The sequence below is a fragment of the Typopeltis vanoorti genome, chromosome 18 (assembly GCF_054136105.1).
Source record: "Typopeltis vanoorti isolate ZY-2024b chromosome 18, IOZ_Tvanoo_1.0, whole genome shotgun sequence".
Taxonomy (NCBI): Eukaryota; Metazoa; Arthropoda; class Arachnida; order Uropygi; family Thelyphonidae; genus Typopeltis; species Typopeltis vanoorti.
In genome coordinates, this window is record NC_143566.1 from 96,912,025 (window position 1) to 96,930,635 (window position 18,611).

The 18,611-nt window shown below is 36.1% G+C and overlaps 1 protein-coding gene across 1 annotated transcript in view; it reads right to left on the bottom strand.

Annotated features, from left to right (window-relative positions):
* Positions 1–5,267: 5,267 nt before the first annotated feature.
* LOC150096971 (sodium-coupled neutral amino acid transporter 7-like) overlaps positions 5,268–18,611 on the bottom strand; it is a 188,645-nt gene continuing 175,301 nt past the window's right edge. Inside the window, exons 8-9 of the mRNA XM_090408104.1 lie at positions 14,780–14,979; positions 5,268–5,688 (exon numbers count right to left, since the gene is read on the bottom strand). Coding sequence (XP_090264230.1) covers positions 5,504–5,688; positions 14,780–14,979 — 385 coding nt within the window. The 3' untranslated portion in view covers positions 5,268–5,503. The remainder of the gene's footprint in view (positions 5,689–14,779; positions 14,980–18,611) is intronic.

Consider the following 18,611-nt stretch of genomic DNA (forward strand, 5'->3'; position numbering starts at 1 on the left):
GGATTAATATTGAACTCATTCAATGTTCACATTTATCACACTTGCTGGCAAAGCATTCCAGTCCTTCTCCACTCTCTATAAGAAAAGCATACACATACTAACCTTGGCATTTCCATAGCACAAGTGAAAGAACAGTGGAATATGCAATCTTTGAATGGAAAATACTTGGTTTTTTGATTATTGTCATGATGCTATGAATCTTTATACGGGCTTAGCATATGAAGGAGAGGTAGCTGACTTAATATGGAGGTAACAAGCCTTTTTTCCTCCTGCAAAACAGGCAAACTGGGCAGAGAGCATATGCAATGTTACAGCATGTAGTAGGGTAGATGATCTATCATGTATTATAGGATTGCCTCCTGTGATGAGTCCCAGAAGAATGGAGGTGTATTCAATGCAAATGATAACCATACCTTTTTATGCAGCTTCCAGGAATATTTGCTATACTATTTAAAAAATTCTCCTGGTATCTGTGAAGCTCCTATTTCAAATCCTACAATTTACACTTCAATATATCCTGATATCTCAGTCCTAAAATTACCTTTATCCTCTCTGCATCTTTAATGATTTTAATTATTACTACAAAAACCAGATGATTGAATCTAAGAATATCTCATTCCAGGCACAGTCTGTCAAAACACACATAGAATTATCTTCTTGTCCCCACTTGCAAATATACTCCTTACCATACTACTATTGAGGCCTGAAGTAGCTTGAAAATTCAGTGTTTGGTCTATAGAGCAAGGTTACCTGATTATCTAACCACCCACAGAACTAACAGTAATGTGTAGTGCGATGGGTTTACCTTTCATGGGGAAATTTGCATTAAAAAAAAAGGGGGGAAAAAAGGCAATTATTGTACTTCTTATGGTGTTTCTTGAATGATGAAATAACCCACTGGATCGAGTAGCTAGCCATTTGTCATAAACATTTTGGAATGCTTGTGGTGCAGTAGGTGATTCAGAATCTTGTACAATTTCCATCTTTTGGAGCACTGAAAATGACAAGAACCTCGATGACAAGTAACAGTGATATGCAGTATGCTGACATTTCTTAGTAAAGACACTTTTAACAAGGAAACAATTTCTTTTATGGCAGATTACATGTTTTCGAGACAAATATATCTTTAGATTGCCATGGAGTCAGAAGATTCACTGTAGTGGGTCCCATCATCACACAAAGCTCATCATACATGCTTTAAATGCGTTCACAGTTTTTGCATTCACCACACTCTCAGATAATGCATTCCAATCACGCGCCCCTTTCCATGCAAAAAACTTACTCCTCATCACCCTGCTCATACCTTCCGTATACAGCTTCCAGGGATAGCCTCTCATTCTCCCCATGTCTTCCCCCATTCTATGAAAATTTCATTCATGCTAATCATTCGCATTGCTAAGGGGGTTATTAATGGTAATAACCCCTTAGCAACTTATACACATCAATCATATCCCCCATCCTTCTAATATTTACCAGCCTTTGAAAATTGCATTTCCTCAATTTATCTTCATACTCAAGATTCCAGAGACCAGAAACTACCATAGTCAATTGTTTCTGGACCACTCCAGTATCTCATCATTCTTTTGAAAAAACCAATTAACTGAATCTGTGGGCAATAATCCATTTATTGCCTGTTCAAACCCTTATACATTGGAACCACAACATCCTCACTTCTATATATCACTGCAGAAGTGATATGTAGAAGTGACATATCACTATATGTAGAAGAATACACACACATATTCCTTCCACTGCATCACTGCCATAATTTGCTGTGCTGTTCTCACAATTTTAACAATATGTTCCTGAAATTTTGAGTATTTGCCAACCCCCAGATCTGTTGTCTCAACTACCTAAACAAAGATATTTCCTCCCACATACAACTGTCTGCTCTGTACCCCATCCTGTGCTTGCCAAATTTTAAAATTCAGGATACTGAACTTTGAATCATACTCATTTGCCCATTCACCTAGTCTCTTCAAGTCCTCTAGCATAGCTACATCTGTGTTATAGCATCTGCCTCTTTGCATATACTATTATTATTTTCCTCTTCTGGGATATTGCTTCCTCAGACAGCCAATCTAATCCAGCACACTAATCTACTATCCAACTGCATTCATTTCAGTTTCATTACCAGCTAGTCATGTGACAAAGGTCTTTGCAAAATCTAAATATACCACTGTGTGTGTGTGTGTGTGTGTGTGTGTGTGTGTGTGTGTGTGTGTGTGTGTGTGTGTACTCCCTTGTCCAATGCATTTGTTACCTTGTTATAATAAGTAAGTAAACTGCTGAAACACTATCTTCCTTTAGCAAACTCTTGTCCATTCGAGAAAATGCTGAATTGGTCAACCCAATTAGGAATCTTATTCCTTACTAACCTCTCTAACAGTAACTACAACTCTAGACACATATATTGGCCTATAATTTATAGTCTTAATCTTATCTCACTTATGAAGAGGAACAATTTTGCCCTCTTTCCACCCTTTTGAAATTTCACTCAATCTTTTTTTTTTATTTTATTTATTTATTTATTTATTTTTTTTTTATGTTGGGCCCATACACAGGAGGTTGATTGGTCAACTTATAGTACATTAGTACCGTGTATGGGTGGTGGGTTGGAAAGGAGGAATTTGTTTACATTTGATTCGAATGACTTTAAATTATATTCGTTGGGAAACACAGCAGGTGGGAGACTCTTCCACAGTGCAGCAGTTGCAGGGATGAAGGAAGAGGAAAAGAAATTTGTTCTGTTTGTTTCTAGGTGTACTGTGAAGGGATGTTGTGCAGCAGCTGCACGTGTTCCAATCCGAGACTCATGTTATTAAAGTACATTAAAGCTGTTAACTCCGTGGAACATTTCCCCAGAATATGTACTAATATATCATCAAGCTTATTTAATTCCTCACATACGTTCTGCTCACTCATCATCAGTGCTCCCTTCCTGCTGCACTCAAGTTCTGAATGATGTTACACTCATAAGGTTGAAATACCTTTATGAATTTCTCATTTAATATCTGAACTGTATCATCCACAGTGGTTTTCATTCTACTATTTTCACTAACCGATATCTTCTTTCCATAATCATTCTTTTTCCTACTGGTCGCATACTGAAAGAACAACATTTTTTTTGCTTAATCTTTTTACTCCTTCTCCTCCTGAAATAGATTTATTATATGAATGAAGAGGTAAGGCATGCAATCTGGAAGATTGCATGCCTTACCTCTCTTTCTCTTAGATGATCAAATACAAGACCTGTTGGTCCTTATATACCTTTGGTTTCATAATGACCTAAATAATGCACAACAGTTGTCTCTCAAAAACTCAAGAAATTCATTCTCTTTATCCCAGATGTCATCACTTCATTCCAGTGTATATTACAATAATTAAAATCGCCCATAATGATAACTTTTCTCACTTGTCAAGCTATTTTGCCTGGCAAACAAGGAACATACATTTCCTATTCATTGGCCTCCACATTACCAGGCCTATAGCAACACCCAACTAAATATGTCATCTTGTTCAACTCTACTTCACATCATACTGCATCAAAACTACTGCCACTACAAGAGTATTTGCCTCTTGCATCTCCATCTTGGATGGGCATAACTGCTCAGCTATCACTCACTAACAGCACTCCTCTTCTCTTTTTGATACATAAACATCTTTGGCAAGTATGCATTTGTTCAATAATTGGAAAGGCAATGTTTACCAAAATTAACTTTTGTGTAATACATGTTTTTGTCATAAGAAAGTCCTGTTGTCTAAGTTGATTAAACTACTATCTTATAATTTAAGATATCTCTCTTCCTACCTGAGATCTCAACACACCAGCTCATTTCTCTTTCTCAGGCAATGACCAAATTTTCACCAGAGGCAATGCTAATACCACATCACAGTCATATTCTGATACTATTATCAAGTGTACAACTTTCGATTCCCTTGTTCCTTCTACACTGAAGTGCACAACTTGCAAAGCTGTGCACTTCATTGTAAGCTGTGAATCAAGCTGGAGTTTTCATCTCAAGCAACTTATGATATGCTGCTTTTTAACTTGGACCACCCTTGCCTAACACATTTTTTTGAAATCCATAGCTTGGATATTGGGTGGGAATTTTGAACAGGGTGGTCTAGAATGAAGCTTAATATACTACAACTATGGCTACCAAGATATCATTCATAATCAACCATATTTTGTTAATGCTAATAATTTCTGAACACAATTTTTTCAAGCGACAAACTAATTCCCCTTATTTCAAATGTTTCTGAATTCATTCAGGATTCAGCATGCATATTAGTTCTCAGTTTCAATCATAACTTTGCAATGTGCTATCCACTCTTCTTTTAATACAGCTATGATTGCCATTTCTGATATCTGATCTGCCCCCTTCACAATATGTTTCTCAATCGACATTCATGCAATGCTAAACACTAGCAACTAAATGCACAATTCCATACTCATTCAAATCTCCTTCAAATGCAACCAATCCCTTCCACAAATTCTTGCTCCCATCAAACACTTTTCAAGCATCTACAAAATCCAAACATCTCTTGCTACACAATCTTGATATCATTTCATTCATAATCTGTGTCCTCTATTACTACTGTTTTTATATAATGCTTATTGCACAGCAAAAATTACACATTATGAACTTATAAAAATAAAATATTATTATGATTATTATTGAAAATTATGACAAATTTATGAGTTTTATACATATTAAACTACATAAATTATTCTGCAAGGCATGGCCAACATTCCATACAATTCCAGAATTTGATTCTTATGATGAGATTTATACCAAAGTTACATTGTAATAATAATACTATTTCTAACTACTTTTAGAAGTAAACATTCTGGACAAAATAAATTCACAATACAAGGAATTATTCCATAAAATATGACTCTTTATTTTATAGCACCAAGTTAAACTACATTAAATGCAATGTCATTTTTGTCTTCCTTAATAATAAACTGATTGCTCAGGTTAATAGCAAAATATACCTTCAAATGCTAATAACTTCAAAAATATTTCAAATATCAATTTAAAAAAATACAAAATCTCTGATTGTTAAAAAAGAAGTGTTAAAGAATCTTAAAGTTGCTAAAAAAGGGTAATAAAAATACAAGTTAAATAACAATATACATTAAAACTTATGAAACTTAACTATGTTTTGAACCTTAAATATTTTCACCACAAGATGGTAATGAAATGATCATAACTATGATATAGCATGTATAAAGAAAAAAAAAATTAAGATATGTTCCAAAACAAATTCAAGATGTTTATAAAACCCACACAGCATTTCATTACATACAAATATTTTCACATCTTGAGCTCATTTTTTCCAGTGCAATGTTCAACTTGGATCAGTGGCGACATGCAACTCTGCTCTCTTAGGTTCCTTTGACACAAAATGCTCTGTCAGCTTAAACTTCGGTGTTTCACACTAGATTCAGCTCACCAAATGAATGTTTTTTTGTTTTGTTTTTTAAATAATATGCTCAGGAACATACAGCATGACTTATTTCCTTACCAATATTAATGTCAACAATTACACGCATCAGTACAACTCCAAACACAAATGTACCAAAAGCAATCATTATAAAAGCCAAAATCAAAAGCGAAATACTTTTCCAATCTTCAGTGTCAGGGTCTTCTTTCAAAACCAAAGCAATAAGACACATACCTAAAATAAATAAACATGATTAATGCATTTTTCTTTACAATAATTCACAAATTCTACAAAATTATTAAATAAGATACATGAATAGTAAATAACACAGGTTAAAAAAATTAGATGATAATTTTTATCTGAAATTGTGAAAATGAAGGTCAAGTGATATTGACTCCCTAGATATGTTCTGTACTTATAAACCTATAGCACATTTAATACTGTGTGTGTGTGTGTGTGTGTGTGTGTGTGTGTGTGTGTGTGTGTGTGTGTGTGGGCTAAGGATTACACACTCTGGGAATCCTACTCTAGAGACAAAACATGGAACTTTTTCAAGCTGCCTACCACCAATAAGTGGGGGAAGGATTTCACACCAGTGATGAAATTCATCTACCACAAAAATATTCAAGATATCCATGTTGCTGTTGATATCGGACTACAGCCTGTTGGTTGCAAAGCAGATATACTAACCATGCAGCCAACCAGACCACGAAAAAAAACATTTATATATATATATTGATATTTTCAAGGAGGAACGCAGTGATTAAAGCTTTGAATATCAGAGCTACACAAAGTGTAGTAGTACAAACAAATCATCCAAATAAAGAAAGTCTGTTAGGAATATAAGAATGCTGATGAATATAAAATTATTATTATTATTAACATCTGACCTCCATGGAGTCAGAGACTCATTGTGTAACTCATCGTCCAGTGTGAGTACTTCTGCTCGTAATTTGGACAATATCAGGATATTCTGTTGAAAAATGACTACATGAACACCAATCTTATAACAACAGCAATAAACCTGCAACATTTGGCCTTGCTCAACATGTAGAGGACACTGACTACAATATCCTCTGGTCCAATTAATGCAAGTTTAGGTTTGAGTACTTAAAGAGAATGCTGAAGCACTTCTACACCATCCAAATTCCAATTGGAATGACCATCTCTCTATTACCAAGATTTGGAAGAGTCTCATTCTCATAAATGGCAACCAATAGTGCATCCCCCCACTTTTGTTTTTCATCCCCAACCCTCTCTTTGGTTTCGTTATGTCGATGATGTTTTTGCTATTTGGCCACGTGCTGAAGAGGAACTTATCACATTTTTACAACAGATAAATAGCCTTCACCGACGCATTCAGTTCACCATGGAAAAAGAAAAGTCTGGTAGTTTACCATTCTTGGACATCCTCCTTACACGTACATCCTCTGGTACTTTGTCTACAAGTGTCTATCAAAAACCTACTTTTACTGGCAGATACATTCATCAAAATGTCTGCTCATCACACCTCTAAAAAAATTGGCATTATCAAATCTTTAATTAATAGAGCACATAAAGTGTGCTCTTCTCCATCAAGTTTACAACAAGAACTTTTCACTATAAAAAAGTTAATAGAATCTAATGGTTACAACCATAATCAGATCCAACAGATAATTGACTCCTATGTTCCAACACCTCAGGATTCTTCAACAGATCGCAGAGTTCTAATCCCTTACATTTCAGGCATCTCAGAACCTATAGACAGAATTCTGAAGAAGTATCATCTTATTCCCACATATTTTCCTATCAACAAAATTTCTCACTTGTTGCCATCTACAAAAGACAAACTGTCACCTCTATCATTGGCTGGTGTTTACCAGATACCATGTGAATGCAATTTATCCTATTTTGGACAAACAGGCTGTTCTGTGGAAAAAAGAATGACGGAACATCAATATTATATCGAATACATGAAACCTCATAAGTCTAGCACAACATAGCACTGACACTAATCATAATATCCAGTGGGATAAAGCTCATCTTCTTCACAGATGCAGGTTTAAATATGAATGCCTTTTTAAAGAAAGTTGCGAAGACCTCTTACATTGGCCGAATTTAAATCGAAATGATTGTCTCTCTCTCCCAAAAGTTTGGGAGACTCTTATTTTATGCAACCATCAATGAAATAATTATCTTTAAAGAATTATTTAATAATATTTTAGTAATTAATCTTCTGGCAAGCGGCAACAATTTATTTGGTGATCCACCGACTGTTTTGTACTTTGTATTCCATTCTTTTAACTGTTTGTTCTACACTGAGGATGTACTGTTATCAGTACGAAATATTTGTACCTTTATTTATTTAATTAAATTTATTACTGTGGTCTATACATGTTCCATTATTAAAACAGGAGAAAGTGATATAACACGATGATCAAAGTGTCATGTAAGAACAATAATAGAGGTAATGAGAGACATTACTAAATATATATTGGAGAAATTTTTCAAAGGGAAAGTAAAAACAAGAGGCCACTCCTGAGAACCAAATAAAGTGTAGTGAATGGGAGTGTAAGAAGTTTTATTTTTGCTTGGAGTATGATAGATGATTGCAATGCACTGCCAAAAAGTTGTGAGTACAAGGACTGTGAATGAATTTAAGGTATTTAGTAAGCAATGTAGCATTTAGGATAATATGTCATGATGAGTTGACTACATTGATCATGAATGATTTTAATTATGAAATACAAAAGAAAGGAAGAGATAGATTCAGAAGCAAGGAATATGAATTCTTCAGCTTTCCTTGAAGGTCAGATATCCCACACAAGGAAATTAAATATTGGATTTGATTACTTATGACAAATGAGCTATAAAAATCTGCCTCTAGTCAGTGAAGGTGATCATTAGATGCTCCACTTGGTGGTGACTAGCTATAGAAAGGCTTCTGTGAAGAAAGGATATATGTAAAGCTACAAAGTAAGTCATTATGAAAAGTTTAAAGGGAAGCTTGTAATTATTATTATGATCCCATGGAGTCAGACTCATTTGGGAGGTCCTTTTATCATATACACAGCTCATCATACTCACTGTGCTTTAAACACACTCAAATTCTCTGCAGACACCACACTCTCAGGCAAGGCATTCCAATCATTCACAACTCTGCATGAAAAAAACTTGCTTCTCACTCTCCTACTCAAACCCTCTTTGTACAGTTTCCAGGGATGACCTCTGGTTCTCCCCTGATCTCCCACAATTATCTGTAGAACCTCTCCAGCATTGATCCTATAACAACCCATTACTAACTTGTAGGTCTCTATCATATCTCTCCTCTTCCTCCAGTTCTAGACTCTGCAAATCTTTTCATCTTCTCAATCTTTCCTCATACTCAACATTCCAGAGGTTAGAAACTACCTTAATAAGTTACCTCTGGACCCTTTCCAACATCTCTTCGTCCTTCTGAAAACCAGGTGACCAAATCTGGGCACAATAGTCCATGTGTGGCCTAATCAAAGCCATATACAATGGAACAAGAATCTCCCTACTGCTACAAGTCATTGTCCTCTGCATTATTCCCAGAAGCCTTTGTGTTGTCTTCACAATTTTGGCTATGTGTCCCCTAAATTTCAGATCATTATCCACTATGATCCCGAGATCTCTTATTCCCTCCACCTCTGACAATATATCCTCACCAAGCATAAATTCTGCATACCATCTTTGTTTTTCAAATTTTAAAATCTTACATTTTGCAACATTGAACTCACATCCCCATTTCCGTGCCCAATCACTCAATTTATTTAAGTCTTCTTGTAAGGCCACACCATCTTCTCTACTCTTCATGGTTCGTCCCAACTTTGAATCATCTGCAAACAACTGAATATCTCCATCCAAATCTTCACCTATATCATTAATATACAAGTTAAACAGTAATGGCCCTAAAACAGACCCCTGAGGCACACCACTAGTGAGTTTCCTTTTCCTGGATATCGCTTCCCCATACACAACTTGTTGATACCTATCAGATAGCCAGTCTCCAATCCAATGCACTAATCTAATATCCAACCCCAATTATAGCATGGAACAAGGAACTAGGCAGAAAAGAGAGAGCAGGACTGTGGGGAATAGTCAAGGAATATTTAAAAATAGTATTTTCTAATGTACTGGTTTCCATAGATTAAGGAACAAAGAGAAAAATTGTGATAACTTTTGGGGGGGGGGGGGACATAAGGCACATTATGTAAAATGTAAAAAGTGATGCTGAGTCAAGTTATCATATACAAGTGAGTGGCACTGCAGCAGTATATGCAAATGAGCCATGACACAGAAGTGAATGTTTTAGAGTGGATTTCCATTTCAGATCTGGAATGAGTAAGAACAAAGATATTTTGTGATAATAAAAATTCTTGGATATGGCTGCAAGACCATTTAACCAATGAGTTAAAGTAGCAAGCCATTGTAAGATCAAACAGCATCCTGAAGATACAGTGAAGGAAGGCCATGGACTACAACTGCAGTGGGTGACCGATATCTCCGATTATTTGCTCACCTTAACTATGATCTGACCTTATGTCAGCTACAGGAACATTGGCTTCCAATGTGCACAGAAGGCTTCACAAAGGTGGTCGGTATGCTAGGAGACCAGTAGTCTGTAATATCCCTATCCCCACACCACAGGACAGAATGTTTGAAATGGGCCAGGCTCCATGTTTTGTTTTGCTGCTTTGTTTGCTTACACTTGGATAAAGGTTTAAAAAATAATATAATTTCTTGTAAAGTATAATTTTTGTTTTTTAGTGTTTCTGATGGCTATTTGACATTCAGAAGCGTCGTTGCTGGTCTTGTAATATATGGTGGCTGAGCAAGCAATCCTGATGGTTTACTTGGACTTGAGTTTATATATGACTGGGATAATGGTGGCGAAAACAATGATCCTGCAGATAAATTAGACTCTGGGTAAGGCAGATTCAGTATTGGATGTGGTGTTAGAAAGGAATGAAGTGTATTTGCCAACTAGTTTTTGTCGTTTATTTGATCCGGAACTAGTGGTAATGCTATTTGATGTTCTCTTTTTCTTTAAATTAGTTGGCGATTGCACTCTTTCTTTTTTGTTTTTTTTTTCCTTTGCTATTTGTTTACTTAATTTTTCATTTTCTTTGTGTTTTTTTACTTTAATAGGAACAGTAGGTTTGCTGTTCACTTCATTCTGTAATAGTTTTACCTTGGGTGCATTACACGCATAGTCATCAATTGCTTTCAAGTGCCTCTTTAAAAGCACCAGCTTTAGCATTTCGAGTAAACTGCTCTTTATTGTCCTCATATGATTTAATAAACTCACTCTGAATTCATGCACTGAGTAGGCCAAGGGGAAAATCTCTTCATTTTTGCCCACACAAGATCACCAATGTTAAATTTCAATGCCATGCTGAACGAAAAATGTCGGGATTGTTAGTGAACTAAAATTTACTTGTCTTTCCTGCTACATAGATGATGCCAAAGAACCAGCCTGCTGGCTGAGTGGTTGGCGTATCTGCTCTCTAGCCAAAAGGCTGCAGGTTCGAATCCCGCCGTGGGCATAGATGTTTGTGATTGTCTTTGGAAACAATAGTGGTGGTGGTCAGCGGTAGACGGTATTGGTGTAGTTGCGGTCAGTTGGCGGATTGAGCAGCGGAGGCAGAGTTGTGGAGCAGTGCCCTCCCTTGATGAGTCTTTGGACTCCCTGGAGGTGTCTAATAATAATAATAATAATTTACTTTGTAACCAAGTGAAAAAACCTCCAGAGTATTTTAATAATGATGATACATCTTTTTTATTACTTTTACATAGAAAATATGACTTCTGCATTAATTCAACCTTAATATCTTCCTGGATCTGGCTCCCACTGATGAGGTTTTAATAAATGTTTATCATACAGGAGTTGAAGGAGTTTATCATTAGGAGTTGAAGTTTAGGGGACACATTGCAAAAGTGGCTAAATCAGCTCATCAAATCACTTGGTTACTGAAGAATACTTTGACGAGCAGAGACAAGCAAGTTACTGTTCCTCTGTATCGACCTTGATAAGACTCCATCTTGACTACTGTGCTCAGATCTGGGCACCAAGGTTTCTTCTTGATGGGGAGGAGGTAGAGGATCCAGAGGCAAGTGACCAAGATGATAGCAGGTTTATGGAATGAACCTTATGAGAACAGGTTGAAGATTTGCGGGTTGCAGACATTGGTTGATAGGCAGAAGAGGGGTGATATGATTGAGACATTCAAATTACTGAAGGGTATCTATAAGATTAATTCAGAGGATATTTTTCAGAACAGGTCTGGTGGTGGGAGGACTAGGGGCCATCCATGGAAACTGGGCAAGAGTGTGGTTAGCAAAGGTGTTAGAACTAGGTTTTTTGCATGGAGAGGGTGAATGAGTGGAATAAGTTGCCAGAGTCTGTTGTGGGTGCCATGACTGTGAGTGGGTTCAAGGCAAGGTATAATAGATACTGTGTGGAAGCTGAATAGTTGTTGACATGATGTTTAGGGCCTCCCTCGATGAGTCTAAGTACTCCTTGGAGTTGCCCGTAAAATATATACATCCAAAAGGAAGTACTTTGCATTATGGGATACCAAGACAATTGACATGGTCAACAGCCTCTACATGCAAGTAGCCCAGTCATGAATATATTCACACATAAACTTTGTTCACACTTGAATAAAGAATTAAACAAGAATATAATTTTTTTTTTTTATCAAGTATAATTCACAGTGGAATAAGAATATTTATTCTCCACTGCACTTAAATTCTCTACCTTTATCTAAGCTTTGGTTCTCCAAGAGTGTCAATGCTGTACAAAGCAGAACTGAGGATTTAGCAAGGGACTGTTGTCAAAATCTACTTCCTTTTCTGTTCATGTGAAATCTTAATAGTTAAAAGCAAGCCAATAATGCAATCAGAACAGATTTTGAAAAACTAAATGATACAGCAGACAACATGTATATTGCAAATAGCAATCACTCTTACCAAAAAACTTTATGGAAAAAGCCAAATCTAAATCTCTTATTTATCTTTCTTCCAGTTCTAGTACTGGTGATCTTGATAAATGTCCTCCAACCATGCAAAACACATTCAATTCCTCCTTTGACCTTTTTTCTCTTCCACAAATAAATCAGAAGATTCTCCTCCAAATGGGACCAAAAAGTCTTCTGGTCTGATGACATTTCTCTGATTGTTCTGAAGGTTTGAGCTCTAGTGTTAACTCCTATGTTGTCATTTTATTTATTCTCTCTTATTTCACTGGTATTCAGCAGCTGGGAAATTAGACCATATCAATCTATTCCCAAGAAGAGTGACACATTTTTACTATCTAATTATCATCCAATTTCCCTTGCTTTTTAGAAGGGATTTAGAAATTGTTTATATATAATAAATATATAAAAATAATATATTTTAATGAGCTTTGCTAAAAAAAAGTGTTTTTAATTAGTGTATAGTATGGCTTTTTATCACAAATTGTGCTGCATTTTTTCATTTGTTGTTTATATTGTGTTTTGCTACTTTTTTTTCTTACTGCTTCTTCTTCTTCTGAAAATGGCATCCATAAAAAAGTGCATGTCGGTGGAACGGAATGCTTCAGCAAGAAGATCAAGTTCTGCATTGGAATTTTCATAGTGGATGCGTTGCAAAAATTGCTATATGTATGCAATGAAAAATGTGAAAGATTTGTGGACTGTTTGGGTAGGAAAAAGAAGGAAAGTATTAACATATCTGAAAAGTGTCTTGATAGAGTAGAGTGATTAGAAATTTAATGAAAGTCTTGCAGAGGGTAGTGTTCCTAAGGAGTAGAAAGAAGACAAAATAGTACCACTCCACAAGCATAGTTCTAGGAGAGAAGTTTCCAATTACAGACCAGTCTGAATAACTGCAGTTGTAGTCAAGGTGCTGGAGAGATTGCTTAGGAATAGAATATAGGATTGAGTTGATGGACATAGCATTCTTTATGATGGTCAGTATGGATTTGTAAAGGGTAGGTCTTGTTTTAGAAATTTAATTGCATTTTATGATAAGGTAACAAGTGTGTTAGATAAGAGAAAATCATATACAGTGATATTCTTGGACTTTGCAAAAGCATTTGATAGATTACCACATGAGAAGTTCGTGTACAAGCTGCAGAGGAATAGGTAGCATATTGGCTAGATGGATTGGTGATTCTCTCTGAACGATAATACCAGCAAATTGTTTATGATGGAACAGCATCTCAATAAAGGAGGGTAACGAGTAGTGTGTCCCAGAGTTCTATTCTGCCCCCTCCCCCCTGCTGTTTAACTTGTTTGTAAATGATATATCATGTGGACTGACTGGGGATCTTCAGTTGTTTGCTGATAATGCAAAGTGGGGGAGAATTATAAGTAGCACCGCTGATACTAATTCCCTTCGGGAAGATTTCAAGAGACTTCTGACTTGGACAAAGGAGTGGGGTTGTAATTTTAATATTAATAAGTGCAAGGTATTGCATTTTGGAGTGCAGAAATTGAATGAGATTTGAGATTTGGGAGTGATGGCTGACAGTAGACTGAACTTTTGAGGGCATATTGCAAATGTTGCAAACACTGCACATCGCAGTGCTGCTATGATAAAACGTACTTTAACCTGTAGGGATAAGGAAGTGGTTGTGCCACTGTATAAAGCACTGGTCATACCACACTTGGGCTATTGTGCTCAAATTTGGTCACCTGGTTTTCAGTGTGATGTGGAAACATTGGAGAGGGTCCAGAGAAGAGTGACTAAGACAATATCAGGAGTTTGGAATGCTAGATATGGAGAGAGGTTGAAGAAATGTGGATTGCAGAGTTTGTGGATAGGAGGAAAAGAGGTGATATGATAGAGTAATTTAAGTTAGTGGGAGGATTTTATTGAATTAATTCAGATGGGATTATAAAAAGAATAGAAGGGAAGAGGGAAAAAAACCAGAGGCCATTACTGGAAGTTATGTAAGAGTATGGTGAAGAGGGGGGTGTGAGGAGTAGATTTTTAACATGGAGAATTGTCAGTGTGTCAGTGAATGAGATACATTACCTGACTGTTTTGTTAATGCAATGAGTGTTAAGGATTATAAGATTCAATATGATAAATATGTTGTCAGTTAAATGAACCTACCACAATGAGTTTGCAGACTCCATGGAGGGTGCAATAATAATAACAATAATAACTAGGTACAATGCCAAATGACAGCATAGTAATAATAATAATAATAAAATGTTTTTAAAGGAGATGAAAAACATGAAACTAAAATAATGAACTATCATCCATTTTTTTATTATAATTAACAAACCTCCATTATTTTGGGATATAAAAATGAAAAGACCTCTCTTACCTGGAAAGATAAAGATGTTGACAGATGCTAGACAGCCTAAAAGCTCAATAACTACACCAATGTTTGGAGTAAAAATAGAGAGAACAACAGAGCTGATAAACCATCCGGTTGTGATTGCAATCCTACGTTTTCTTTCACCATATATAAACTGGTCAGTAGAAAGTTTGGAGAATTCTGCATACAATCCATCTAATGCTCCTCTGGTCAAAAAATAATTTTAAAAATTAGTTTTAAATTGTACTAACTTCCAAGTATACATATAATATGATTTGAAAACAAAATTAGACCAAGTAGAGTAGTTCATTATATTATTTAATTTCAGAATACAAAACACTAATGATTAATGTAACAATTGGTTATGCCATCGACTAATTATTTTTCTCATCACTTGAAATGCATTCCACTTTTGCATCATGTTTTCCTCAAGCACAGTGACCTCAAATTCTTGTCCACTGTCATCCTAGGTCAGGGTGTTAGTTTAATGATGGAAAATATGGATGCAATTCGCATGTTCATAATCCTTTGACAGCCATGGTCAAGTAGAACAGATCATCACATTATCTCTGGTGATATTTTTCCATATTTAACACTGACCTTTTAATGTACAATACTAAATGCCATAAATAATGAGTATTTTTAAGTCGGATTTTATGATTACAGACAGATTAATATTATAAGAGTCAGCTTGACATTATCACTGTACTTGTCTGGAAGAGTGTAACGAGAGCAGGTCACTGTTTGGAGCATACATGAGTTTGGTACCTCATGTGTGATAAATTTTCAAGCCACTTCAGACCACTGGGTGGTGGTCTCACACTGGGCAATGAAATTCATCTGCCACCTACAGACAATCATAAACATCCATACCCAAGATGGGATTGTTTACATAAATGCCTTCCTATGCTAGCTATTTCTTGCAGAAAGGAAAAAATATACAAACAGCTGGGTGGGAATGCTATGGATTCCCCTCTTTCCCCCTTCTAGTTAACTTCTATATGGAACATTTGAAAACCAATCACTCAACACAGCCACCCTTATAGCAATAGTTTCACTGTGCTATGTTGATCATGATCCAGACACATTAGATACATTTTTGGCCAACCAACATCCTAAAATATCCTTCACCATAGAACAAGAAAGTAATAATTGTCTCCTCTTTTTATATACTCTAGTGACACAATTTCCTAATGGCTCCTTCTCCATTTACAGAAAACTTACTCATTCAAGAAGGTATTCACATAATCACACCACCACCACCACCCTTCCCAACAGTATGGCATCCTCAAAAATCACTTACTCACTGAGCCAGAGTTATTTGTTCAAATGACAAGCCTTTGAAACTGAGCTAAGGGACCTTAACACCATTTTAACTAATGGTTACAGCCCATATAAAATAGATAAAATATTGCGTGCATCCCCCCCCCCCCACACACACACACACTGTGTATCCTACACCTAACACACAGCAAAACCATTCCCATCCCATATATTAAGGGCAGAAATCTGAAAAAACAGCCAAAGTTCTCTGCAAATATGATCTCCATGCCACTTTTAAACCTTTCACTGAGCTGGTTAGTTTCATACATTCTCCTAAAGATCAACTGAAACCTCTTAAACATCCTGGAGTGTATAAAGTTCCTTGTGCTTTAACATCAATTAATATCTGCCATGAAGAACACAAAAATTACATTCGTGATCATCTGTATGACAAGTTGCAATTGGCAGACCAGCTTTGAATACTGGAGGAAAACATTTATATTATGTAGAAGTCATTATAGATCTGAGAGACTACTTTTAGAATCAGTAACAGCTATGAAGCGCTCTCCCAACCTCAACAAATACGGTTGTATTAAGTTACCAAAGATCTGGGAGACTATCATTTTAAGACCTGATAGCCTGACTTCTCTAAATTAACTTTGTGGTTATATGACCTATAGAGGGAGCCATGTAAGTTCTGTTTTCAGTTACAATTTAAATTGTTTTCCACAGTTATTTAGTTCAGTGCTATGTGCCTGTCACAACTGTGCTCTGATGATGCTGTGGTAGAAAACCAGCGAAATATTACTGGGTTGAATAAATGTGTTTTTCCTCTCTTGGTGTTGTTTATACCATGGAACATTATTATGAATTGCACAATACTGAAGTTGGGCACAGCTAAACTGAATGGCCTGAATAGCAAGCAAGCCTACCTCCTACTGCCAAGTACAGCTTCACCTAATACACAGCAGTTGGCAGAAGCCCACACGTTATTCCTGCTGGCTATTAGGGTAGACGAAAATGAAGCAGTGTGTAGTGTAAAAAAAACCAAACAAAAGGCATGACTAGTAAGAATATAGAAAGTAAATATCACAAGAATGGTAGAAATGTTCTGGAGAAAAGCATAATGTAAAATTAACTGGGAATGATAAAGTTGACATGAAAATTATTATTATGGGCAACTCCAAGGAGTCCTTAGACTCATCGAGGGAGGGCCCTAAACATCATGTCAACAACTATCCAACATTTGAGCAATATCTGTCATACATTGCTTTGAACTCATTGACAGTCGTGGCATCCACAACAGATTCAGGCAACCTATTCCAACTCATTCACTACTCTCCAAGCAAAAAAAAAAAAACGTATTCTAACACCTTTGCTAACTACACTCTTACTCAGTTTCCATGGATAGCTCCTGGTTCTCCCACCAACACACCTGTTCTGAAAAGTTTCCTCTGAATTAATTTTGTAAAAAATCCTCAGTAATTTGTATGTCTCAATCATATCACCCCTTTTTTGTCTATCAACCAGTTTCTCTAACCCCAAATCTTCAATCTATTCTCGTGAGGTTCATTTCATAAGACTTGCTACCATCTTGGTCATTCGCCTTTGGATCCACTCCACCTCCTCCTCCTGGCCAAGAAACCCTGATGCCCGGATCTGTGAGCAGTAATCAAGATAGAGCCTTATCAAAGGCTTGATAAAGAGGAACAATAACCTGCTCGTCAAAGTATTCTTCAGTAATCAAGTGATCTGATGAGCTGCTTTAGCCACTTTTGCTATGTGCCTCCAAAATTTTAATTCTCTATCCACTAACACTTCCAAGTCTCTGGCTTAGTCAATTTCCTGGAGTACAGTTCCATCAATGTGGTATACAGCTAGGAATGTTTTCGCCCCAAAATGCATAACCTTACACTTTGCTGAGCCTCTGTAGCTCAGTCGGTATAGACCAGTGGTTCTCTTTGTAAGACTGTGGCTTGGTAAATGCTTTTCTTATAAGACGAGGGCCTGGTCCCAACAAATTTACTCGTAAACACCTTTCCAATATTTTTTAAAGTTCATACATTAAACTAACATAAGTATTAATAATTAATTATGGCATAATCATAAAGAATATTATTACACTTATATATATATATATATATATATGGTGTGGCATGTTGGCAAATATAAAATTACATTTACATTAGTTGTCAATCACTGGACTAATGAAATCTTGTAGCATATTGTAGTTTCCTCAGCCCAACATTATTAAATTAATTTGTGCTGATTTTCATTGACATATCCCATTCTGATCACCAAAAATTTATATTATTATAAGTATTTATGAGTGAATGCAGACTTTTTCTCCTGTGTGCTGGTAGTTCCCCCCCCACATTATGGACATCCTGGAGATCGCTCTGTGGGCTTGAGGTGGATGAATCACTATTTGTTGCATCACAAACACCATCAATACGAGATTTCTTAACACCAAAATTAAACAAAGTCTCTTATTCATATTAAAATTTAAATCTGTAGGCCTATTAGTTTTAAAAAATGATGGTGCTCTGGTTTCGAAACAAGCACTTATACAATG